This window comes from Anoplopoma fimbria, chromosome 3, assembly GCF_027596085.1.
Source record: "Anoplopoma fimbria isolate UVic2021 breed Golden Eagle Sablefish chromosome 3, Afim_UVic_2022, whole genome shotgun sequence".
NCBI classification, from domain to species: domain Eukaryota; kingdom Metazoa; phylum Chordata; class Actinopteri; order Perciformes; family Anoplopomatidae; genus Anoplopoma; species Anoplopoma fimbria.
In genome coordinates, this window is record NC_072451.1 from 16,518,822 (window position 1) to 16,545,480 (window position 26,659).

At 42.7% G+C, this 26,659-nt stretch overlaps 1 protein-coding gene across 4 annotated transcripts in view; it reads right to left on the reverse strand.

Moving 5' to 3' along the window:
- The window catches only part of kmt2cb (lysine (K)-specific methyltransferase 2Cb), a 46,071-nt gene that overhangs the window by 15,941 nt on the left and 3,471 nt on the right, over positions 1 to 26,659 (reverse strand). For 2 of the 4 annotated variants that reach the window (XM_054596786.1, XM_054596784.1), the window contains exons 6-34: positions 26,003 to 26,117; positions 23,870 to 24,045; positions 23,321 to 23,673; positions 19,601 to 19,666; positions 18,592 to 19,310; positions 16,980 to 17,102; positions 15,549 to 15,665; positions 15,078 to 15,182; positions 13,884 to 13,988; positions 13,594 to 13,775; positions 13,014 to 13,178; positions 12,785 to 12,891; positions 12,584 to 12,655; positions 12,233 to 12,445; positions 11,479 to 11,598; positions 11,076 to 11,201; positions 10,841 to 10,971; positions 9,540 to 9,732; positions 7,825 to 7,917; positions 7,503 to 7,550; positions 6,313 to 6,453; positions 6,170 to 6,202; positions 5,734 to 5,880; positions 5,492 to 5,633; positions 5,134 to 5,369; positions 4,867 to 4,940; positions 3,521 to 3,718; positions 1,324 to 3,291; positions 23 to 336 (exon numbers count right to left, since the gene is read on the reverse strand). In XM_054596786.1, coding sequence (XP_054452761.1) covers positions 23 to 336; positions 1,324 to 3,291; positions 3,521 to 3,718; positions 4,867 to 4,940; positions 5,134 to 5,369; positions 5,492 to 5,633; positions 5,734 to 5,880; positions 6,170 to 6,202; positions 6,313 to 6,453; positions 7,503 to 7,550; positions 7,825 to 7,917; positions 9,540 to 9,732; positions 10,841 to 10,971; positions 11,076 to 11,201; positions 11,479 to 11,598; positions 12,233 to 12,445; positions 12,584 to 12,655; positions 12,785 to 12,891; positions 13,014 to 13,178; positions 13,594 to 13,775; positions 13,884 to 13,988; positions 15,078 to 15,182; positions 15,549 to 15,665; positions 16,980 to 17,102; positions 18,592 to 19,310; positions 19,601 to 19,666; positions 23,321 to 23,673; positions 23,870 to 24,045; positions 26,003 to 26,117 — 6,582 coding nt within the window. The remainder of the gene's footprint in view (positions 1 to 22; positions 337 to 1,323; positions 3,292 to 3,520; positions 3,719 to 4,866; positions 4,941 to 5,133; positions 5,370 to 5,491; positions 5,634 to 5,733; positions 5,881 to 6,169; positions 6,203 to 6,312; positions 6,454 to 7,502; positions 7,551 to 7,824; positions 7,918 to 9,539; positions 9,733 to 10,840; positions 10,972 to 11,075; positions 11,202 to 11,478; positions 11,599 to 12,232; positions 12,446 to 12,583; positions 12,656 to 12,784; positions 12,892 to 13,013; positions 13,179 to 13,593; positions 13,776 to 13,883; positions 13,989 to 15,077; positions 15,183 to 15,548; positions 15,666 to 16,979; positions 17,103 to 18,591; positions 19,311 to 19,600; positions 19,667 to 23,320; positions 23,674 to 23,869; positions 24,046 to 26,002; positions 26,118 to 26,659) is intronic. The other 2 variants (XM_054596785.1, XM_054596787.1) reach the window with 2 other exon arrangements.

The following is a 26,659-nucleotide window of genomic DNA, read 5'->3' on the forward strand; positions in this document are numbered from 1 at the left end:
AAAAGAACAACATCACACAAACCTTGGTCCCTGATGTCTCAAATTAGGATCTCCAGGATGTGGGCCCCTGGGGAGTTGTCCCTCATTAGGGAAAGGGACACGCTGATCGCCTGGAAAAGGTCCAGGAAACCGCATTGGCCCTCTCATGGGTCCTTGTCCAGGATAAGGTGGTGGAGGCCGGTTGAACATTTCCCCCTGATGCCCAGGGCCCTCCTGGGGCCAAGGTCGTGGTGTTCCTGGAGTTATGTTGCCAGCAGGCTCCTGAGGGCCCCTCTCCTGTCGAATAGCAATCCTTTGCTGCTGCTGCTTTAGGATTAGCTCTCTAATTCGTTGTCGCTAGAAAACACAACAAGCATACAGACATTTAAGCCTTAACAAGGTAAATGGGCCATGTGTAGCTTACAATAATACTGTATTTCTAGCTGTTAAGACAGATTTTCAATTCATCCACAAAATTAACTCCACAAAGTTTCCACTTCCTTTACTTGTTTCTATACCTCACTTTTTCCTATTTAATAAACAAAACATACTAGTCAAGATAAGAACATGCTGAAACTGTGCATATATGTTAGCAGAGCACCTTTCCCAGTACAATTTTTGTCTGTTGGCTCGTTCAACAAGCTACTGTGCAGGACAAGGTGTGTGTTCATATTTGTAAGTTAGATAGGAAGGAGACTTTAGCAGGAAAGCTGATGTGCTTTTTGTTCATAGTCTGTGGCTATTGTGTTGTTATCAGGCTGCTGTCTGCCTATGACAGAATGGTGACGTTACTGCTTTATGCAAAGATTTGATTGGCTGTAAGATCTCCATCTACCTAGACGGAGAAAAACAACTTTATTTTAGTGTGTTATGTGTACATTGTAGGTTCACACAAGTTATAGCCACAGTCAGATATTCAGACAGGTGGTAAAAAACTCCCAATTTCCCTATATTTCTTTGGAAAAGAAAATGAAGGCAAATGTTAAATTATTACCAACTATATCTGCTATAATTGTCTGAAGTTCCTGGTCCAACTTTGACCTGCTATTGGTAGCTGTGCACTCACACAGTTCTTCTAAGGAATGAATGATTACAAAAGACGTATCAGGTGTGCCCACATTTGTCTCTGAATCTAAATACTTGCCTTGATGAGTAAAATATTATAAAACTGAAAGCAAGGATGGCCAAACCTAAAAATAATACCCAGTTTGTTAAAAAAAAAGTCCTTATTTCTTAACATTGTTAAGAAATGAGAATGGACAAAGAAGGCAAAAATAAAATTTCAATAGCAACATATGAGTGATGACATTTAGAATAGAACTTAGACAAATGCTATTCGTGTACCTGTCTGAGTCTTTCCTCACTCTCAGCGAGAGCAACACCCTCAGAGGAAGCACCAGGCATTTGTGGGTTGTTAGACAGTTGTCCTGGGTCTTGAAGGACGGTTCCATTGTTACCTACATAGGACTGATCTTTCATTTCCATTTTCTCTAGTGACTGTGGACGAGGGGTCATGGGAGCTTGCTCATATGGGTCATGGCCAGGTGTCTGACTTGGTCTTCTGGAGGGTGACTGAGTAAATCCATCTTCCGAAACACTAGGGTGTTTGGGTGTTTGTGAGCCTGGATGAGGGAAGGGCTCATGAAGTCTGCCTTGAGGAGGGGAAAAAAGATCCTGGTTTCCCATTAGTCCTAGTCTTGGCCCTTGTCTGCTGAGCACATCAGGACCAGGCCGTGGGGTCCCTGGAGGCTGGGCGTAGGGGTCATTAAGCATTGGTCTGGGAGCCCCAGGCTGGGAAAACATGTCACTGCTCCCTGGCCTAGATGTCCCAGGTGTACTAGTAAATGGCTCTATTGTCCCCCTCTGGCTGCCCGGTGATTTAGAAAACCTTTCTCCAACAGAGGGCCGTGGAGTACCTGGTGGCTGAGCATAAGGGTCCACTGAGTGGGAAGGTGACATCCTCTGTCCAGGGTGCGGCTGATGTGTGAACTGGTTCATCCCACTGGGACGAGGTGTGGAGGGAGCTTGTGAGTAAGGGTCTGAGGATGGGTGAGGGGTGTTTGAAGGCTGACCATAGTTGTCATGTGGACGTGGGGTGCCAGGGGGTCGGGCGTAGGGCTCAAAAAATGGGCGAGGTTGAGCACCGGGTTCATTGAAGGATCGTTGATTGCCTGTAGACTGAGAGAAAGGGTCAGCAGCTGGCTTGTTGGGACCAGGAGGCTGGGCGAAGGGGTCATATGTGAAGTGGTCAGGTCTTGGAGTGGAAGGTGCATGGGCATAGGGGTTTCTAGACATTTGATTCATTGTTCCTGGCTGAGCAAATGGGTGCACCTGAGGGTGATGTTGGCCCATTCTAGGAGGGCTGGTGAAGTTGTCATTCCCAGATGGTCTTGGGGTATGAGGAGGCTGAGCATAGGGGTCATTTTGCTGATTCTGGGAGAACCTGTCAGAAGGATGTGGACCTGGCCGGTTGAAGAGATCCTGAGCCTGAGGAGGGGGCATAGGTGTTTTGAACAGAGGGACTGAGCCAGACTCATTACTTCCAGGGATTGGTGTAAGTAAAGGCCTTGAGTAAGGGTCAGACAAGATCATCCTGTTCTGGGCCATGCGCTGATAGGCCTCATTTCTTATCATGGGCCTCGAGTATGGATCTCTTCCTGGAGAACCCATTGGGGGCCTTCCCTGAGCAGCCTGACTGACCCTGGGGGGACCCATGGGCTTCAGGAAAGGATCCATTTCACCGGTTGGCCTTGGGGTGTCAGGTGGTTTGGCATAAGGGTCACTGCTCATGGATGTTGGTGAGCCAAAAGAGTCATGAGCAGGAGAGGGCCTCCCTCTGTCATGCTGCTCCATAAAGGACGTGGGGGATTTACCAGATTCCACAGGCATTCTGCGACATGTATTTGGCGGTCTTGGGGTCCCAACCATCTTGGCATATGGGTCCCATGGAGAAGACGGTCTGGAACCAGAGGAACCTGGTGAGAATACCTGTGGGGACTGAGGTTGGGAGGAAGAGCCAGATGGAGGGGGAGGAGGCGGTCGTAAGAACACATCCTCTAGGGGACCTGAAGTGGGCGTCCCTGGTGGCTGCGGCCTGGCAAAGCCGTCTTTAGAATTGAGCGGTTGCATGGGGGACATGCTGCCATTGCTGGGCTGGGAGTCTGGGCTCTGGTTTCCACTGTTGTTGCCATCTTCTTCTGACTGGCTGTTGGTCTGCTGCTGCTGTTGTTGCTGGAGTTGCTCATTCTTAACTTGCTCCAATTTCTGAGTGGCTTCAATCTTGGCTTGCTGTTTGCTTTTCTGCCTCATTTGCTGTTGGAAGGGCACAGTGAAAATTGGGATTAGACGTCAAAAAAGGATGCAGCAAATATCAGTCTCATGCCAAAAATGAACTGGACCTACTAACCACCAATGTCATCAGGGTTAATGTGGAGGATAGTGCAGTTGTTTAGGGAGCTTTACTAAACCACCACTTCTTAGCTGTCTTAATATAATGTGGACCTGCCGCTGCATTCCCTGACTTCATTGCATACACTCTTACCTGTCTAAACTTCCACTCTTGTTCATGCTCTGACTCTTTTGGTTTCAAAGGGTCTTTAAACAGCAGTTCTGTGTCTAGTGGTATGTTGGGATCAAACACCTCAGGGGGCTGTTGCTGGGGATGGTGCCTCTTCACCGTCTCATTCGACATCTGGACTTTGTTGATGCGCAGGGCTGCTCGGTTATCTCTTGCCTTTTGCTAAACAGCAAATCAAAATGCAAATCAAACAAAACAAAAACATCAGACATAAACACTACAATACAATTCATGAACACATGATTGCAGAAAAAAAATACTGTTGCCTATCCACCTTTAAAATTGGGAAACTGGAGAAAACTTGGGTGTATGTAACATTCAATTCTCTTTCATAACATTTGTTTTAATATCTCATTATATATTGGGGTTTCAGTACTGGCAGGCCATTTTTCATATCAAAAGACTTCTAGCTTCCCTGTCATGAGTCCAACTAGCTTACAGTGGACTCCATGTTCAAAACAGCTTGATGGTTAAGAGCTATGACATCACCAAAGAACAACAGCGGGGGTTGGAAACTATAACATGAACAAAGAGAAGAAAAACTACTCCCCCTCTGAATATATCCATCTTGTTTGTAATCCACAAGAGGGAACATCCATTCATGTTGCAGATTTGACGCTTGGTGGTCACAATGAGAAAGGGGTCTCTATCCCTGGGGCTAGGATGGTTTGCTAACTTAAAATCAGGGCATGGCTGGATGAAGCACTCCATGGATGTTAAATATAACATTTAAATTGATCTTGATTGGATAAGGCACTTTTTCACTGAAAATGTTCAAGGGGTTGATGTTCTATTCAATTTTACTCACACCATGTAATAACTTGACCTCTTTGTACTGTATATGCAAACAAGATGGAGGGCATAGGTTGCTGTAAATCAGAGATCTCAATGGGTAGGATATTTTGAGTGGGAGATCAAAAAAAAGCAATGAAAGAGAACTGCTACCATGTAACCAGTGGCAAAATACCCTAACAATCATAAATTCATAGTTTATCAACACTTTTTACATTTACACTATGAAAATGACCTCTGCCAGAAAAAAATACTTCTAGTGAACTTACTTACTGAGGCCATAGTGAGTTCTAACACTGAGCAGACCTTCCTATGTTAATTAGTTCGTTTGTTAATGGCCGGATTTCAAATTGCATTGGCAAGAGGCAAGAGGCCAGATGCGATAGAGGAGTTTGCCTTCTGCATACTAATATGTCAGTGCAACTAGTGGTGACAGATTTATGTCTGGCATGGTTCAAAATGTTTACACTTCGAGATAGTTGAAGAATATCTGCAAATTCAACACTGAGTGATCTTACCACATATGGGGCCCTGTCTTGAGAACTAGCTTTCCTCCAAAGTTTTGCAATTTGCTTTACTCTCGTAGACCAATCTGCAGAAAGAATAAGAGCAGGAATTGTCATGCCAACAGTCTCACATAGCATACAAGGTATTTGTTTGGACTGTGTGACTGAGACAGTGCAGTAGGCACACCCAAACAACTAGCCAGAGGATAAGCTGAATTAACAGCAATGATAAAGATTAAAAAAACTGAAAAAGAGGCAAAAAAAATATTACAAACAAACCTGGGTATTCTTCTTTGAGGTTGGGGAAATTGACATTCGTATATAGAACGGGCGCTACAGTTGCTAGCTCTCCAAGCGTCTCCTCCTTCTCCCACTTGAGTGTACTCCTTTGGGCATTTGACATGGCTTCAGTCTCCCCCTCAGAAGGAGGTCCAGGGGTTGCAGGGCCGGGGCCATGGGAAGGGGAGGGCCATGGACTAACTGCCTCTCTAGTCATCTGATTAAACTTTCTATCCCTGTAACAACAAAGAAAACAACTCATCTTTAATTACAACCACAATCTGGTTTAGCAGAGAAAAACGATTTTTCAATTGTGAATATTTAATTAATAGTTTAAAGGAAGGAAGCAGTACTTTACCTTGGATTGTCAGTGAAAGGCAAACGGTTGAGGGGGGAGAAATTTTCTGGGATGCAGGGCCCTGCTCCTGGATTTGAAGGGAAGCGTTGGTTTGGTCCCATCATTCCATTGATCATTGGCATCCTTGGAAACATGGAATTCCCTACACACAGGATTTAAAATGTGGATAAGATGCATCGATTTTTCAAAAACAACAGATTCAAATGCTACCTCTGACAACGACAAGGTGCGCTATGATGTACCTGCGTTGGTGTGAGGCATGCTAGTGCCAGGTGTGGCAGGGAGGGGCCCTGGACCCTGGGGGTGAGGCACCTGTGGTAGAGGTGGTTGGCTTGTGCTGGGGCTAAGGACTGCTGTGAAGAGATCCTCCACATCTTTGCCCTCCAGCTCTGTAACAGAGTGTAACAGTGAAATGTTGTGTGTGCATACATTACCCATTAATCTACGGTAAATTTACCGAACTGCAATGTCAAAATGAACTCCTCCTATTTATTATGAGATAACTATTTTGCCTTAAAGACACCTGCAAAATTAATCCCACTAATCTGTAAAACATTATTTAGCAAAACACTGAACCGTGGTCCAGGTGCTGTAGCACTGCTCACAGTCAAATTCATTAGTGAAGGGCAACACTGGTTCCAAGCTTACAGTTTTGCAAAAAAAGATGAAATTACAAACCTGGAATTTTGTAAAGTTTGCTGAGAATTGATTCTGAAACAACGAGAGAATTGGAGAAAACAAATCAGTAATCATCCTATAGGTTTACAAACAACAGTGTGAAACAACTGAAAGTGTCTGGATGTTTGGTCTCCTGCACTGACCATCAGTGACCATCTTGTCCAGCTCTGGGCTGAGAATGCCGTCCAGGTGTTCCTCATGGAGGGTTCGAGGAGTCCTCCGGCCAGCCTGAGAATGGAGCGCCACTGGGGAACTGTCTGCCAGGGGCCCAATATCCAGTCCAGCTGTGGAAACACACAGACATACAAAAACAAAATCATAACATGCACACACACACACACACACGAATACAAAGACAAAATACCCAACAAAGAACGTGATCATAAATATAGACGTGAAGTACGAACAGGTTTACTGTCTTAACAGCCTGAGGAATGCAATCAAAACAGAACAGTATATGATTAGTGCTCCTTGGGGTTCCTGTGTTGCGTTAAAGCAGTGTTTTGGGAACTGTGAAGAGACAGATAGGGCATAATAATTCTCAATAAAAGGGACTCAAGCACTTCAATGTTTTTGTGGGAAATTATAGATCCAATCCATAAATTAAATAATAAAAAAAAAAAAAAAAAAAAAAAAAAAAAAAAAAACTTACTGCACTGCTGTCAGATTTTCAAAATAAGGCTGGAATTTCAATCTAACTAGCACTGCAAAAACTGTCCTGCTCTTGTCTATATTTTCTATCTCTTGCATACTTTCTTCAACACAAAAGAACCAACAGAAGGATGGAGGCATCTGTTAATTTGCAACATCTGTATGAGAACAAAATTAAATCAGCCTATTAGACATGTAGGCTGAATAAAGTAGTTTTTTTTAATAAGAATGGAGGACATGTACTGCAATGCTTTTTGTCATCCAGCTACAGGAATTAGAATAGAAGACCTTCACAGTCTTTTCGAACTGGAAGGACATTCTCCAAAGGCCACCTCTTAATTTCTGGTTTCTAAACTGACAATTTCTTGAAATTCAAAATGTCCTTGTGAGTTTGATCAGGCAGCTATGAATTTGTATCCATTTAAAAAAAATGTCACCACTGTGAAAGGGCTCAGGAGGCTTACGAACAAAGACTGACACACCAAACGCATTCGAGTGAACACTGTGCACTGGGTTAGGTAAGCACTAAGCAGTTTATGAGTGTTAAAACAATCTGAAATGGTTGAGAAAGAAGCTAAGTATGAAGCAGCTTATATATGCATGCACACTCAAATAGAGACAAACACTGTTAGAGAGGAAGAATGCACTAAAGCAAGGGATTAGTAGGCCATAGCACCCTTACCAAAAGGAGGAGGTGAGCTGTCAACCTGGAAGGGGCAAAAATCAAGACCTACAAGGACCCAGAACCAGATAAAATGAGTGAAAAAAATAGTGAAGACAGAACAAGCACAACACGCTTGAGACAATGCAAAAAAGATAAAAACCAAAGATGAACAAAAAAGTATTTTTAAAGAATGTGACATCCAAAAAATCATTAAGTGGTGAAAGCAAAACTCTCTTAGAAAAATGTCTGGACCGGGAAAAAAAAAAAGATTTTGTAAACCCACGACTTGGTGACTATTAAATTATTGCCATTGTGACCGCCTGTGAAATATATGACGCACCAGAGTCACTGCTTGGCTTTCCGAGCATTCCCAAGATGTCTGCATCAGTGTTCAGAACATCAGATAGATCAACTAATGGTTCCTCAGACGTCTCTGTAGATGGAGGGGGGAAAGGAAGAAACAAAAAAAGAAAGAAAACCAAGGCGTCACAAATCATAATTGATGGCGATGTTGAACGAACATGAGAATGTGATTTGGAACCATTGGTTTTGATGTCACATGTTGAGTCTGATCTTGAGTAAACAAGAAAAGAAACCGTATGAAAACACCAGCTAAATAATCTAAATTCTGAAAGGCTTCAAATATACTACACCAGATCTTCCAAAGTTATTTAACTAATTAAAGGGATATCTGACAAAAGATGATAAATTAACTTGCGACCAGTCAGTAGAAAGCAAAGTATTTTTTACTACTACATTACACTAATGCCATACTAGGTCACACACACACACACACACACACACACACACACACACACACACACACACACACACACACACACACACACACACACACACACACACACACACACACACACACACACACACACACACACTTTCAGAAGGTTTTGTAGGGAGTAATTTGGGGTTCAGTTTCTTGCTGAAGGTCACTTCGACATGCAAACTGGAGGAGTCAGAGATGAACCATCGATCCCGTTATCATTCATGGATTTAATAAAGTTGCAAAATGTTCCTCACTTAAGCACAGTGAAGTCGGTTCTATGCTACAGTCTTTTCCCTTATGGCTGTTTAATTTCCTTCTAATTATCCAAAAGTCAAACAGTCAAAGTGATGATTATTTTCTAACACTCATACCTATCTTTTATTTGTAAACCACACTACTAAATATAAGTCAACAGATTTTTAATTTGCTTCTTTTGTACATTGCCCTTTGCTAATAAAGGTTTTAAGCTGTCACACATTCAGGTGTAAGTTTTTTTCCCAGTAATTTAGAACTAATTTAGGAATATCTTTACAAGATATTTGTTAGACTGACTAACAAGCAAAGTTTTTAGCAACTTGGAACCAGACCAAAAATGGGACCAGATATTTGACCCTATTCCTGCTCGCATGACACTGATTGGATATTTACCGCACCATGTGATGCAATACCTCACAATAGGCTGCAACTCAAACATTAGGACAATCCCAGTTTACTTCTACTGCAGTTTAGCTACTGGTCCCGACAATGAAAGCATTAAGCAGTCTAGTAATGTAATAGCAGTAGTTTCATTAATAGATTTTGAATGTGTTTAGATGTTAGTTAGTGAGAAACACTTTGACGGTGCTCCATTTGGCCATGTTGGTGTGCTGCATAGTATGCAGGGCTAAAACTGTAACACAAATGAGCCTGTGAGCACTGATTAACCTTTGACACTTTGACTTTGTTGTGTATGAATGGGTGAATTGTAGTTTGAACACGTGTTCAGGGACCTTTGTAAAACCCATTTACTCCTGTGTGAAAAGGGTTATTACTCTCATCGGGTAAAGGCACTTGCATGGAGAGGGGGGAGAAATGAATGGAATAAAATGCTTTATTATGAAAAATGCCAAAAATTAAAATAAAAGATAACCCTGTTGTGTCAGGCTTTTCCAACACCTTCATTGACTCCTATTCGGGTCTAATTGATTTGGTTGATCTAATGTTAAGTCCAACACTTTGGATCAATGAATCATTACAGCCCTTATCCTGGAGCACTAAATGTGTACACGTACGTGCTGCTGCTGGTCTGGTGGGAAGTGATGTTGCTGAGGCGCTGAGCAGAGGGTCCGATGAAGGGTCGAGGAAGCTGGTGGTGGGGTGCTTCCTCTTCACTTGGCCTTGCCCGTCTTCCATTAAGCCCGATTCGACCCCCTGCTGCCTGCTCTGCTTGCTTTTGTCCAGGAGGTCCTTTCCAAAGAATGCTTCCTGAACATGACAACACAAAGCACTTGTCAATTCTGTGTTGACACTTTTCTTCAACGACTGTTAGCTTACCTTTCATGACATCCTTCTTGGGAAACTCATCCCATGTCACATAGAAATTATTCAGCACACATTGAAGGCCCATGAGAACTGACCGAAGTGACACAGAGAAGCTATGAAACTCATACGTGATGCTGCTGACCTCACTTTTGTCAGCACCTACCAGTCCCAAACCACTTATACCCACGAGTCATCTACCATCCTCAAAGACATAACTGCAGCTCCCTACATTAAAAGCCCAACGTGTGGCTATTTCAATAATTAATGAAATGTGCTTCACTGTGTTGGACCTTTAGGTTGGACTGAACATCCTCTGACCGTGGTGGGATTGAGAGCAGCCCTGACAGCTGCCAGTGTCTTAATGCACATCACATATATCTGTGTTTTGGCCAACAAAAGGTGACACTGAGATGCTGGCTAGAGACAAGGAGCCTTGAAGTCATCTCCGGTTAAGCTTTTGTATGTCAATTCACCACCCAGACAGGAGCCATTTAAAGAGAGCACGACCAGAGACGAATTTCCTCTACAGTGAGTTCCTTTAGGCTGTTCCTCTTTCAAAAACGCTCACAGAAGGGGCACCGTGCACCAAGGTTCGGTAAGTGGTTTCCAGGCAATGTACTTTGGATTCCCAACCTTCCCAAGGGTGAGATAAAAGGGATTTTATGAAGATATGGCATGACAAGACCAGACAATCTGTGCATATGAACAGGAGGCTTGCATAACAATAAAACCAAAATAGACTTGCAATCATCTAATGAAATAAGCTGTTTTAACTCACGCAATATTTTTTCTTGTCACAAAAGGTGCTCTTATGAATATGCACTGTTTGAAAAACGGAAACTGTGTTGGTAAAATGAGCTGAATAAATTGATAAAAAAGTTGTTTTTTTATTAAAGATAATTATTTGTAGATAATATATACCCGCAGAATTGTTGTATAGTGGTTTACTCTAAGTGGTTATACACAGATGTGAAAAATGCCCACTGTTATATACAGTATTAGTTTACAGCTTATGTCAAACATCAAGAGTGTGCTATCAAAGGTGACGTACCTGCAGGTAGGCGGGAAAAGCTTCCTCCAGTTTTGTTTTCTTCTTGCGGTAGCGTTTCTTAATTTTTTCTGGCACCTCTGGTCCAGGGGGCGTCTCATCCACAGGGGTATTAGGCAGAGTCTCTGTCCATCCTACAACAAAGACAAAAATGAAATCACATAAAAACACAAATGGAGCGGACGAGGGGGAAAATTATTGTAATAAAGATGCATATGGATATTATAAGTGTACAGACCCTCTTCTTTCCCAAAGGGGTTCTCTGACATGGATCCAGTGGAATCCTTTCTGCAGAGGGATCGTTTGGCTTTGCCTGGACCCTGACCTGGACGGCTCCTCTGGCGGACCATGAACCCACCAATGCCTTGAACAGAGAAGTTATTAATTTAAAAGCAATTTATCAATAAAAAAACATCGTTATTGCAATCATGGAGGCGATTTGATATAAATTGACTCTGATTGTATGGTTCTATTAATTGTCCAGTGCGTTCAGCATGAAGGCTTAGAAACACTAGAGAGAGAGAGCCCTGTGTATATCAGAGGCCCTGAGATGGCAGTGCTTTGCTACAGCTACAACGTCGGGCATGTACTGCACCATTTTACGCTTCAGAGGAGCTGTCTCCTTCAATCAGGTGCCCTACCCGGCCGGTACGGTTTCCTCTTCCTCTTCTTGCCGCCGTCGACCCCCTTGGAGTCGTCTTCTGCTGGCTCTCTCTCCAGGCTCGAGTCAGACTTCGCCTCACAATCGAGGAGCTCCGCCTCTGCGAGAGAGAGAGAGCATTGATGATGAGTGACAGCCCTGCGGCGGAGAACACCCCGGCCAGGCACCTCAACACAGACACCGGGGTCAATTCCATTTGAACTGCTCTCAGTGGCACGACATTAGCCTGATTGAAATTAAGTTCACGAATTCTATTACTAAGGAATTTCCTTTCCAGAGAGACCCCTTTTTTTTTTTTTTTTTTCCCCCATACACTTTTATTTTTTAATTGCCAGTTATGTAATTTTTTCAACTCTGATTTAGAGATAAATAAATAATAAGAAAACATATTTTATTACAACTTATTAGGGACATCCCGTGCCGATCACCTGGATTGTACTGAGGTTGATCATAGTACTCTTTTTTTAAATTAATTGGTATTGATTATATGAAGCAGGACCAATTCCTGCATCAGAGCTATGCTTCACAGACTCTGATGCAATCTTTTTGGATTTTCCTAATTTTCAGACTGATTTGGTTGATTTGCAGCTAGTCATGGTTAAACGTTGTGTAATAGTGATAGAGATATACGTTTCTAAAACGTTATCATTTTACATTAGAACCTGTGGAGCTAACAAAGGCCTCTAATAAGCACTCTGAGATGAAAAAAGAAGCTTGTGCGTGAAGACAAGTACCTCTGGTGTCCTCTATGTCTTCATCACGAGAGTGCTCTGAGAGGAGGTCTACAGGAGCCGGAAGCACTGCCACACTGTTCTGGTTAATGATCTTCAGCTTCAGCTTCGGCTTGGGTTTCCTGCGCCGCGATGCCGTAGCAGACAAACTCTGGAGCTGGCAAAGCCCTGACTCCGTCAAACAAACACCATCCTGGGTGTAAGTCCTTGACAGATCTGAAAAGACCCCCAAAAAAAATAAATCAGAAAATCTAGAACAGGCACATCTGGATTAAACCCACTAACCATCTTGTAGAGAGAAACAATTTATGTTATGCTATTTATACAGCACCAAGTTTGAAGCTCTGAACTTACCCATTTCTTTAGCCTTTGTGACAATCTGCGTCATGACTACAGGCTCAATGGCATCTCTGGCCTTGGTCACGACTGCAGCAAACAGGACACACAAAAAGACGTAGAGACAAGGGATTAAAATGTTACTAGTTGAGCCTATTCACTGTACAGCAGACACGCACACACGGACACACACACGGACACACACACACGGACACACACCTTTGGTGGTCTTGAAAGCGCGACACATTGTGCAGTCGAAGTTACAGTCTGCAGCTTTTTCTACATCTTCGTCTGAATGGAGACCCTGACAAGACGCATGGAACCATCTGTGGATAAAAGAGAAGGTTTAGATAAGAAGCAATTAGTAAATATTTTTTTTTTGTATTTAATCTTTTTAGAATTTGTGGAGACCAGTTATCTTGAGCCGACAGGTTTTATAGAAACACACCTGTCACATTGGCGACACTGCACAATCACAGTGCCTTCATTGTAGTCCACCAGGCAGACGGGGCATGTTGCAAGGCTGGCACAGGGGGCACATTGGGTGTAATTATTCTGCCACTCACACCTTAGGCCTGGGGTGGTGGCGCCACACTGGGTACAGGACACACACCTGCAGGAGACAGGGAGGACAGAGGTCATTCTACCCATGTACTTCCAAAAAGATAACACAGATTGACCCTGCCTTCTCACTGCACTGTCCACATGATGCAAATATGAGCTGTGAATATTTCTTGTTCATTTGGAATTCAGTCGATCCCCTCTGGATAAAAATATTGAAGATATTTACTTTACATGCCTTTGTATATATTGAAATTGTGCTGATTTTCAAACTGAAAGGCATTACAAAGAGAAATATTTATTGATCTGGAAGAGGTTGAATGTGGTAAATTGCCTGAACCGCTTACTTTAAAAACAAACAACAGAATGATCAGAGCTATTTTAGTAAATTGAACACAGATTCATTTCTAATTTAAACGATTGCCTGTTGGGAGCTAATTTGGCTGAGACGATCATTCGTCACTTACCATTTGCACTTCCAGCTGTCCTTGGGAACGTTTTGCAATGGAGGGTCCAGGCAGTAGGTGTGATAGCTGATGTCACAGTCATCACACAGTAGCAAGCGGCCAGGATCCGTGGCCTGGCCGCAGGCCTCGCACACTGTACACTCCAGACAACGCCAACCTTTACTCAGCACCACCTTGGTGATCTGTAAAAGAACCAATGAGACGTTAATATGCAGGCTCGTGTACCATAGAATAGTATTTCTCGAAGAATAATGTGTGTGTGCGGAGTACAAGCTCAATAGTAAATGTACCTTTATGCCAACACAGAATGGATGGTAGCACTGCCCACATTGAGCGCAGGCCAAAAGACGGCCCTCTGCACCAAGGCCAAAACTCCCACACACCACACACATGTCCTAGAAGGAAATAAGACATCATGAGTTACCACATTTTTCATTAAGGCAGTTCAGTTGAGACACTGAAGCTTTAAAGCTTTAGTTAGAACAAGTCCCATTTTTGCTTTACCTATTTTCCCATTTAGTATAACCCTTCATGTTAAAAAAAAACCAAAACAAAGAAAACTGGTCAGCTGGTGTCAGTTTCAGTGTGTCATGAAGAAAACAAATCTTAAAACTGCTTTTAACTCAGTTTTCTTATCACCTCCCAATCACATAAGTATCAATGTGAACACTGAATGTGTTCTGCATATTCATTCAACAGCACTAGCGCTGTAAGTGCCAGTCGTTATCTATTTTGCTGAAAGCTATCCTAAATACTAAAAGGAAAGAAAATGCTTCCTTTACCCTAAGCCTACACGGTCAATAAGAAAGGTGCACCTGTCCTCTATCCTCAAATCTAGCTGTGCAAAAAAGCATATTGAAATACAGCGCAAAAAGGAATACAAGACGCTTTTGGAAACATTGCCCTTTAACTGCATTTTATTTATTTTTTTAACCAGGAGGTTTGAGTGTACCCTTTTTAGCCCGCATACACAGCCTGAGAGCCAGACTGAGCAGTCTTTTAAGCACTGAGCAGTCTGATGTGAGCCATTTGGGGGTTTGTGCCTTGATCAGCAGTACCTCAGCTGTATTGTTTAATGCTAAGTCGCTTTATTTGAGTATTCATTCTCTGACAATACAGGATTCTAACTTCTGAATTACTACCCCACACTGCTAACGTCATATCTACCTCTGTCTCTAAAACCTTGATGAGAATTGGACAGTGGCTATGCGATTGTTATTGTTTACATAATTTAATTCAATACAGGATCTTTGAAGGCAGAAAGTAAGAAACAATACAATTTCAATATGATCCTGTGTTACATAATCGACTGCATTTCCTGCAGGCATTAGTTAATATCTCAACAAGAGTTAATGATCTCCAGTGGGAGAGGTCTTTAAGCACAGATCTAATTTCAGGCCATCTAAGTGAATGGAGAAATTCACGGATGATGATTTAAAATGAAATACATGAGCAACACTCTTAAGTATTAAATGAACAATTACCTGTTTTAGCGTGAAACTGTCGTTGCTGGAGAATATGACCACTGTGTTATGCATGGCATTCTCCTCCTCGTCCTTGACTGGGTATGGTGTTTCTATCATGGAGACCTGCAAACCAGGGAAAAAAAATAATCAAACATACCATATTGTGGCTACATAAACAGCATCTTCATTTCTCACTATCAAGATCCACAGTCACAAGAGTTAATATGACTGATTTTAGGATACACATGCTAATGAAGCTATTATAATTGATAATTCCCAACTGTTTTGTCATCATTTGGAGGTACTAAAGAAATGTCCTGTAGGTAATGACCATAAAATAAAATAAGTACACAATTTACTCTGTTATTAACATAACAATACATCATCCATGTCTTCAGCTGGAGGGACACCAAACACTGCTTTGCATGTAGTGCAATATTTGCTAGCGATGTCAAGATGTCAAGATGTCAACCAGCTGACAGCACATACCCCAGGGTTCATGCCGGGACTCACTCCATTCTTGCCTCTGGCCCTCCCACGTCCAGCTCTACCTGACAGACCAGCCCCTCTAGGCCTCCTTCTCCCAGGGAAGCCTGAGCCTCGCCCCTGTGGAAGAGAGACACAAAAATAAATTCTGAAAATGTGCAGTACGAGGAGTGGATATGGAGAGATTGGAGGGGAACGGAGGCTGCTTCCCATCGTACATACTGAAATGGGCCTACGCAAGCTCCACTTTTTTGGGAAAGTTTGTTTCTTGCTTGCATGCACTGAACAGACCAAGTCAGAGTTTGCTCAGTGGACGGACACAGATTTATAAGGAACGTTTCAACACTTTCAGCTTTTAGGTCTGTATATATTCTTGACTGGTCAACAGGAAGAACATTGATCATCAAGTTCTAGCAAAGAAAGGTAATTCTGAGGGGTGGTTTGTAAGTATGCAAGCTGCTGCATGATAATTGATTTACATTCAATTTTTATGTTGGCATTGCTATGGATTAGAAAAGATCTGTCATTTCTTAAAAGGGGTAAAGATTACATCAGAAACTTGATTCGAGAAAAAAAATATCAATCAACCCGATTCTTGACATTTTGATGGAAATTACCGTTGTTTGAGAGGTACACTGAAAATTTCAGACATACAGCCAGCAAGTGAGAGAGTTGAGAAAAGTCCTTAAAACTGCTGCTCTAGCAATGAGAGATCCACTGTGCCATTGGCAAGTTTCCGACAGGAGGCCCCTGTCATGACTCTCAAACTTAAGTCTAACTGAATCTTCCAGCTCCTGCCTTCAAAATCCCCTCCCACTTTCAACACCGACCCGAAACTGAGGCCCCTCCCATCCACGGCGCCTACTGACAGACACACTGTTCAATGGTGTTTAACCTGGACCGCCCCCTGCAACTGCACACAAATGAAACCTCACCCAGCCTTGCAAAAGTAATGATTGTCACCATGGCAACCAACTGCCACACACTTTTGACAAAGTCGAAATGAGAAAATAAAAAAATACATATATATATAAAGAAATACTCAAACAGATCTGAATAGGACGGAGAGGAGAGCACAGCAGAGCATGGCTGACAAAGAGGAAATGGAACACATTTGATCATTAGTGTAACTTATTTGCCAGACATTTAGACTGTGGAAGATCTTATTACGCCACACCAATACAACAGCAAAGCCAGCAAAACCCATTTTCAATACAGCCATATCTTTCGGTTCCACTTCATAAAGCCATTAGCTTAGCCATTGGTCTTTGAATCTCCTCTTCCCACTGTAAGGTGGCGGTAATTGTTAGAGTAGGCTACGGTATACATCCCAGAGACGTTCAGGAACACTGAGGGAGTGTGTCACTACGGTAAACAGAAGGCTAATAAGGGACAGCTGCTGCCCTGCCGTCTCTGGTGAGCCACAGTATTTACCACTCTGATGCTCCAGCCGGGGCTGCAAGAGGACTGCCTGGTCTTTGAGACGTCCCAGACCTCTGACTGGTCAGGCGACCAGGACAAGGGGGAGCTCACACTGCTATGGGGGCTCCATGCACCCTAAGGTAAGGGGGGGGAGGCGGGTGAGAGAGTGAGAGAAAGGGAGGGAGGGAGGGAGGAGGGCGACAAAATGCAGCAACTTAAAAACAAAGCCAGCGAAGAAACAAAACATACAAAGAAAGATGTTAGAGAGATGTAGTGAGCTTCTGATGTAGCCAGTTGGGAACTACTCAGTACACATCCATCTATGCAGGGCTACGGTGTTAGAAGCATCTGCCGTGCCAAATATGAACAGAATAAGTTATTAGGGTACGTTCTGTGTTAAAGCCAATCCTTAAGAGTTTTCATGCAGATGCGTTTAAGAGGCGAAGATTCTAATAGACTCTTTGTAAAGGCAAAACTGAAGAGCACAATTGTGTTAGTTGCATTTCGCACAGGATAATTTGCCAGAGCGCCATGGCACCATACAGCAAGAAAAGAGGCCCTGCAACCTCTCGTCATGACAACCATGTATGTTTGGCATGTTGACAAAACAAGGGGAATTGCGTCAGCACGGCAGCAAGTGAGTGCACTAGACCAAAGCACTCTGGACTTAAGAGAAAAAGTCGTATCGAAGCATCCCTAATAGATTTCCCCAGGCATGGTGTAATAAATTAGTTTGAGCCATATAGTGTTTATTTAAGAGATGAGATATTTCTGGGGGAAAACACATTTAGCAAACTAAATTATTCTACCCTCACCAGCATCATTCATAATATATAATAGCCATGGGTGTGATTTTACTCCTATAATTATTTGTCTGATTCAGTGTCTCCATTATACTCCATTTGTTTTAACGACACTGGGACACCAACATTAGGGGATTCAAAGTTTTTGTTTTACCACAGTCACTAGTGACCCACTGCAATTGATGGCATAATAGACTATAACTAGGACATGGTAATGACCTCTGGAATGTGTGACTTGATGAATCCTCATCCTCAGTGGGACAATAAGGTGGTGCATGTTTGTAACGTGGACACAAAATGAACATAGTGACTGATGAAAAGGCCGCTGAGGTAGAAAATGGTGAGGACTCTGAGGAAAAGGTGTTTTAGCCATTTAAAAAAAAAAAAAAAAAAAAAAGAAGTAATTCCTAATAGAAATAAAGGGGAATGGCATGAACACTGTGACTAACTAGTTGTGTGGTGCATGAACATGCAAAGAGGGCCTCGGGAGTGGAGAGAAAGCATCACTCGCCACTCTGTCCTTCTGCTAAGCTTGAGTAATGTACTGCGAGGTACAACTTAACTGAGAAAAAGATTAAAAACACAACTCTACAAGCTGCTTCAACCAACCCAGCGCCACCAAAAAACACTATTCACCTTCAAAGAGCAGAGCACTTAGGACAATAACACACTGATTTTTAGGAGTACATATGGGCACCAATTATTAGCATATGCTCTGGGGGTATAGTACTTTGGTTCGTTCTGCCTCATTGGCTGTCCCAGCCCTAGAACGACACAAAACCAATCAGCGGTCCTCTGTAACATCATATCCAGGTTCCTACCTGTTTCACTCGTGGCCTTCCAGGAGAAAACTTCCTCTTGGTGATGGCTGGCTTTCCCATTCCAATCTTAGGGGTGAGTGGTATAAGGGTGGTGGTGGGTATTACACTGCTGTGGTCACCCAGTGAAGGTAGGATCTGGGTCAGCTCTCTGGGAGATGTCCCTCGGCCCAGAGGGGAGGAGTGGCACGGAGAGGAAACCATTTCCGCCAACCTTTCCACAGATGTCTTGAGTGGTTTCTCCTCTGGAGGCAGGCAGGGAAATGACAGATTGGGATTGCTCTCCGTTTTAATGTACATCTCCACTGATGTGCTGGAGGCGGAGGGCTTAACGGTCTCTGCCAGGTTCCTGTGAAAAATGCTTTCCATCCTCTCGTTGAGTCCTTCTGGAGCAGTTTCGAGGAGTGAAGCCCTGACTACATCCAAACTCGAAGGCTGGGGTAATGAGACTTCCATTGGTTGGTCCGTGAAAGGTACTGATGCAGTACTTGGTTCTTTGGTGGTTGAGATGATGGCCTTTAAATCCTTTGTGCTGGGGTTGGCCATGCCCTGCTCGGGGCAGGCCTCTGTCTTTGCTGGTTTGATTTGTAATGTGGTATCCTGTGTCTGTAGTACCTCCATAGAGAGCTGGGCAGGAAGAGACTCAGACTCCTGGCCGGGGGTCGCTGGAGACGAGGGACTCTCGGTAGTTGTAAGCTGGGCTCTTGCTGCTGGTTTTGTTTCTGTAGGAGGAAATGCACAGTGGTAAGAACAACATATTTTGATAGACATCATGCACATTAACAGATGAAGAGAGTAAAACTAAAATCAAATATTATGTTATACTAAGAGTTTCGAGTGAGAAACATCATTAAAAAAAGGTTAATATCATTAATGATAGTCGGATTTGATATTACAGTTGTTCTGCTGACAGTGTTAACACGCCAACACAAGCTTTACCAAAACATTGACCATTACTTTGATGCAAATCCATATGAGGTTCCACAATGCAGATCAGATTGTGTTTACGGACCTTGTTTGATTTTGTTGACTGTAGTTTCAGTAACCTGCTTCTCAACGTCTGCTTCCACTGAGACTTCTAAAGGGAGACAAGATTCACAATCAAAAATATTATATTCAATGAAAGGGATTTTTGTTCACTAATAGAGAGAAGTAAGAGTCTGGAGAGACTGTGAACACACGCAAAGAAAAGTGGACCGTAGGGAAATGTTAGGCTTGGATGCCCGGCAGTCATAAAAAGAGAGAAGAGATATTTCTTATGCATCAATTCTATCCACCTATCAAATCTAAACCAACAACACTATACAAAGATGTGAATCCATAAGTCGGGGAAACTCTTCTCCCTTTAGTCAAACCACTGAAACACTAAAATCGTGTGTTGCAGTTTATCGATTACTTTTTGAGCCAATAGATTAAAAAGAGATTCTATATGGATTACTAAAAGCCTAAATAAAATAAAAAATAAAAAGGTATATATTTTATCGTTAAACATTATTTTCACTGCCCGGATTTAATGTTGCATCAGCCTTGAAAGGGTTCATCCTAAGTGTTACGCATAAGGAGTGGCTTTGGAGTGACAACAAGCCACAACGTGTAGAAAGACAACGACGCAAGCCTTTATAAGCTATTTTATATTAATCTTGCGTCTCCTACCCCTCTCTCTCTATTTGGTTTTATAGCCTCTCCTATCCTCTCCCTCCATTTGGTTTTGTATTAAAGACATCAATGCGTTTGACTAGTCTGGTATGAATAGAACTAGTCATTCCTGGCTATCAGGCATCCACACATCGAGCCAATGTTCTGCCAGACAGCCTCTGACCGTACAGATAGCCCAGTCTTAAAGAGGCACCCACCATTTCAATCCACAAGTTCCCATGTCACACTGATCCTGACACATGCATGCACCTGCTAGGCATCTCTGCCAGGGAAGGGAGTAACCATGACAACCAACATCCCAGGGTCTGTGTGCTCTGGGCTCATGACTGTGCAGCTTGCAGGTGCTCATCCGGTGCCGATGCCAGAAAGTCAATTAGGAGATGGGCCTCCAACCATCTCAAGCCCTCAACTATTGACCAAGCTGAACACACATTCTCATTCATATTAACACCGCGCTTCCTATATTCTCTACAGGGAACAAGGTGATGGTTGAGATAAATACACGGCTTAGATTAATGCGGCAGAGGCCTGGAGTCAGGTCTCGTTTGCAGTCACAGAATGGATCTAATGGCATCTGTCAGTTGAGTCACGCTAAGCCTGCTGTTAAACACTGAGTAGTGGAGAATCCTGGCAGGTGATAAAGAGCTCTGGTTAATGACTTTAATTACATTACATGTGCACGCTGTTGGCAGCATTGTCATGATCTCACATGACAAAGCCCAAAAATACGTTAAACAAATCTGCAAAGATCCAAGTAAATCTAAGCACATTATTGAAATTAATTTCCTCCTCCTATAGTATATCAAATACACTGCAAAAAAAGAAGTAAATTGTCAACTGCTTGCTTGATGGGCTTCAACCTAAAATCCCAAATAATATCTCCCAGGAGTAAACGGCATTATGACACATGTATTGGAAAAAAACAGATAAAACTTGACTCTTAGGTGCTTAACATAAACCTCCTAAAGCTTCTCCTGAATCAATACAGAGATCGCTCAACATGTCTTCAAAACCACAGAGGGGGACGCATCGGCTTGCCAGCTAAATCCAATGATGAAGCAGTTCATGACCAAAGGGAAAGAGATAGTAAAAAAGCAGAGCACATGTGTATGCAGAGCAGAGCGAGCAAGCTGCGTGAGCAGTCACGAATGAGCCAGCATAGCTCCAAGGCAGGTTTGCAGACAGGGGATCTAATAACATCACCATCATGCTACTCCTATCCATTCTCTCCTGCCAGTGGAGTCTGCAGTCTAGACAGAGTGGGCAGCATAGCTACTACTGGCATCCCCAGCTCACCGTTAGTTTGCCTGATACACCACTCCACTGCTGGCAGACCTCTCGTGGAGTGGAGATTCAGCCCTAAGCTTCACACAGGCAGATACCGGCATCACGTAACTCAAAGTGTTGGTACAGTTTACACCACAACGCACCAGAGCTGTTGCAAAGGTAAGATTATACTGGTGCTGCTTTAACTAATTGGCAGCTAGCTATATAAACTTAGATTTCCTCCCAAAACGTACCAAGTCCTAAGTCTCCATATTGGTTCTGACTTAAAAACGCTAATGTTATTTTAAGATATTTCAATATAGGTTATATTCAAGCCCCCACGGAGGGCACAAGGCTTTGAGATAATTTTACATGGTGGCCAAACTGTGGAAATACAATTTTTCTGGGTCCATCACGTGAAGTCATGGATCCCAGCAAGAACTTTTCCCATAAACCTACATTGGGAAAGAGACATATGTAAATCAGCAGATCTTTTTTTTTTAGTTTGTTTTTTTTAGGTGAACAAACTTCCCAGTTCAACCACTTGACTAGCCCCTATTAAAACCATTAGGTATCCAAAGTTGTAAAACGTACTTATAGCCAAATTCCTCCTCTGTTCATGTGAATGAGCCTGAGAATGAGGCTAGACTGTGAAGATCGCGGGGAGATTGGGGTAATTTTATACCAGGAAGTCAAAGTGTTTTTGCTTCATGTGCCAATGAGCAACTTTCATAGGAATGAAGGAGAGCTGCCTCCAACACTGTATCCAGCTCTCTCTCTCTCTCTATATATATATATATCCATGGTTATATCCTATTTATTTAGCATCTATGGGTATGACAGTAACCACAAGTAAATAACCAGTTCTTCAGTTCTGCCCCTGGTTATTTGTGTCTTACAGTCTGAATCCCATTGAAGCCCCTATAAGACTGACACAGCTTGTTGTGCTTTGCTTTTGTGACACACACAACCACACACACACACAACCACACACGACAAACATCAGACACGGTCACAGTGCCTTCACAATCTCTCCCTCTGTTAAGTGGTATTATTAACAAGTCTCTCTAGTCTGAAGGTAATAAAGACAAACTGACAGTCAAATGTAAAGCTGATTTGTAATAGTGTGAGCAGAAACTCAAATGTCACTCTCTGCTTCGAGTTGCACTGTACACTTTCACTTAGCCATGCATTAAAGTGAAATCAATGTCTCATTCACATAGACTGGCAGCACAAGTTACAGCCCCAGGAGACAGGAGGTAGAAACAAAGTACTTCTAATTTTCAAAACACAGAGGTACAAAGACAAAGGAGTCGCTTTAGTCTGCTGGTAGTAGGACACCATCTGGTTATTGGGGAGTCCTCAGAAAAGCCTGCACATAAAAAGAGGGAGTGCTTCTCTCTGGTCTTAGTCCAAACAACTCGCACCCTTTCATCAGCAACAACTGCGACTTTGAGAACTTCATCAGCGCCGACTCTACAGCCCGCCTTCGTGTCGCATGGCCAAAACTTTTGACTGCTTCTGCTTGGCTAGAGGCTCAGTGAAGGAACCCTCGACTACAAAGGTTGTCTTTCATTTTCAAACGTATACCTGGTGCTCGTATGTATGATTTTGTATAATCAAAAGAGCTACATTCCTTGGCTTGTCCTTGCAATAACAACAGATGATTAATATGCTGATTAGAGTCTCAGGAGGGACACTTGGGCACTGAGGAAGATAAAGACTTCAAGACTTAAAGATAACACAAGAAAAGAGATCATAGTAGTTATCTTCCTGTGTCTAATCTAACCTTTTTGGAACAAAGACCCACCAGGCTTCTGGGCTGACTCGGCCAGATTCTCCTCCTGGACGGTAGCCTGAACAGGCTCTGGATCCGAGTGCAATGGAACAGCAAGTAATTCCGGTTTGGGGTCATTGTGCATTTCAGGAGGCCCCTGGGTGCCAGGTTCTAGGTCCGTGTGCTTTTGAGCCAGCTGTAGACCAGTCTCAGAGTCTATGTGCATGGAGTCTGGCTGAGGGCTGAGCTCTGGGCCGGTGTCCATATCCTCTGCCTGTAGCGCCTGCTCTGCAGCAGGAGACTTGCAGTTGGAACAAACATAGTCCTCTCCGGGGTGGATTTCTGCTTGGCCTGAGTTCTGACGCTCGCACTCCAGGTGTAGCCATCTGAAAGGAGTGCGAAGGAATTTTAAGGGATTGTTCGACGGGGATCTCTGTGCAACGCTAAAATGTGACAGTTATTTCTGTGGTGTGTCCTTAATGTTACCAGGGAACATAGAATTGCCACAGGAATGAAACAAGGTAACAAAAAAAACCAAGAGTGTTGCATTTGAACTAGCTATAAACAAATGTTCACCTTTACCTTTTACAAGTCTGGCAGAAGAGTAAGTCTTTATGGTGCTCGGGGTCCAGGATGCAGGCACACATAGAACAGCACAGAGCAGGGTCCTGGTTTTGGACGCAGTTCTCACACAGCAGGCTGGTGTGGTGCCATTGCCCGCTGGTCCGTGTTCCACATTGGATGCATACTCTGCAGCTCTGGGGAGCAAAGGAAGCCCTTTTAGTAATAGGACATTGAAAGCCATTCACACTCAATACGGTAAAAATAAAGGGTTTCTGCTATATAGATTTGGCCCTTAAGTCATGGGATGGCGAACAAGCATGGAACTTTTCCAGGCCCACAGTAAATGTGAGTATATTTAAGACCATGACTCTTATCCAGCTAAATTTATGAGGTAGAGCTGGGTAAAATGGCTTTTAAAAAATCATATCAGTATTTTTAGGCCCTGATGAAATGGATTTACAAGGTAGTTTCCTAATCAGGTGGATCATTTAGACTAACCAGTTTTTAATAAATGGCAAAAGGAAAAACTTTTAAAAACATTGGCATGGAATTAGTGCGGTTCTGGCTCGATGGCTGCAACATACTGCCAAGTTGTGTTACAAATAGCAGACAGGTTGCCAATAACCAAAACATGAACCTGTTTTTCCTGCTTTGTCTTTTATATTTTGGGAATAGTTTTAAATGGACCAGTATCAGCCATACATAAAGCCCATTTTATTTTCTATCTTTGACTTTCTGGGTAAAAAAAGTGAGCACAGTGCTTTGAGCAACAGAACCACAGAGTGGCAAAAGCAAATAGGTAGCAGCAGGCCCTTTTGATGAAATATCAACACAGACTGTGTGCAACATCAAGCAGAGCTGCTTACCGCTACAAAAAAAATAACAAAATAGTGGACATTTTGCTTCCATTACAGCAGCATGCTGCTTAAGTGCTGCTGTTCATTTAAAATGCTTTTGGACTCCAGTATTTTTGCTCATGCTGAGAATGGAGAGGCTGCTCAAATTTTGACAAAACCTTCATGCCAAAAATGTAAAGACACTACTTTTCGCACACATCACAAGAAAGGAACTCTTTGGCGTTGTTGAACTTATTACAACATTATTAATTAGGTTTATTCATTTTAAAGAAGAACTACTTTTGTACTTTTTATAAATATACTCCATGCGGTATTATGAATGCAAAAATATAAAAACTAATATTGAGAAGGGTTTGATAGATACTCAATATTAAAGCAATCTCACTGGGATTGAGGGAATGTCATTTTTAAGACATTAAGGCAAAAAATGTAAAAGATTTTACATAGTGATGGTGGTCTTCAATTGTTATCCTTATTTTTTCTCAAGACATGGTCATGAAGCTTGGTCATGAAAAGCGTACCAGAACTTTCTTTTTCTCTGCAAAAGCTTTTTGTCTCAAACACAGCCTGCCATTCTGGTGCTCATACATGATGGAGGAACATGACAAAGCAGTGAAACTGAAACAATGACTAATTCTTTAAGGATTTCTACTTCCGTCAGAGAATTGCAAAACTACCTAGCGTGTGGGGACAGGGCCTGGTAGCGGATACCAGGTATGTGTGTGGGTTTTGGTCCTCCTGTGCTGAGTCAGATAGAGAAGCTGAGTGTGAAGACCTTTAACCTGCTGGCTCTATTGCCGCAGCATCCTCCGACCACAGCAGAAAAGTGGTCGGTGTGTTTACCAGCCGCCTGAGTGACAAGAACATTTGCGCTGCTGCAGGATGGCGGTCGTGGCTGCACTGAGGGATGCGTGTGATCAACATGCAAAGGCATGTACGCGCGTTTACACACCACGTTATCTTAAGCTGAGCCTGAACTGAAGCCTTGAAAAGATCAGCCGGAGTGAGTCATTACTTAACCGCAGGAAGCCCAAATCAAACCACAGAAAAGTCATAGTCTCACGGGTGGCAGACCTTTTCCTCTGTGCCAGAGCAAAAATTCATAACTTGAATATTTTTCTATTGAATATTAGTGGGAATTTTGTGTTGCAGCTGCCAAAATAATACCTGGTTAAAACACTAGGTTGGTACTTCAATAATAAAATAACTGCATATTTTTACATACCTGCCAGATTAAACCTTATTTTACATCGTCTTAAAAAAGCCATCCAGCCTCATATGAGGATCTTCCTACCTTACATCTCCATCCGTTGGTGGGAAGAGAGTCTATAGCAGGTTGCAGACAGAAGGTATGGTAGCCTTTGTCACACATGTCACACACCAGCATTTTAGTGTCCTCTCCTGGGTTCCTACAAAGCGGGACAGAAGGTTTTATGAAACAGGACAGAATAACACTGGGGCTGGAAAATCACACATGATGATATTTTTGGCCGAATGCCTCGATATCGATATTCAGACGATCTTGTAGGGTTTACCATTGGTGCTTTCACAAAAAATATTTACACAGTGAGATTTTTGATAAATAATCATTAGTAGTCGGGATATTATGACTAATTGATTAAGGCAAATAATAGCACAGCTAAAAACACAATGGTAAGTTCAGAAAATGACATCACTTTACAGTGCGCAGCAATTAAAACCAGGAAAAGAAAACACCTATGCCATATTAGGATATCCCAGACCTAAGAAGATATCCGTTCCAATCACAACATCTACATAATATCGATATATTGCCCAGCCATACATAGGACTTTGATATACTGCACAGAGACTGCTAATATCTACGCAGGATTTGACGTAAAGAATAAGTGTGAAGAAGTCACATGCATGATTATAGTCACCTTAATTCTCTTTTCATTATTTCCACAAGGGAGATAATGTAATTGGTCAC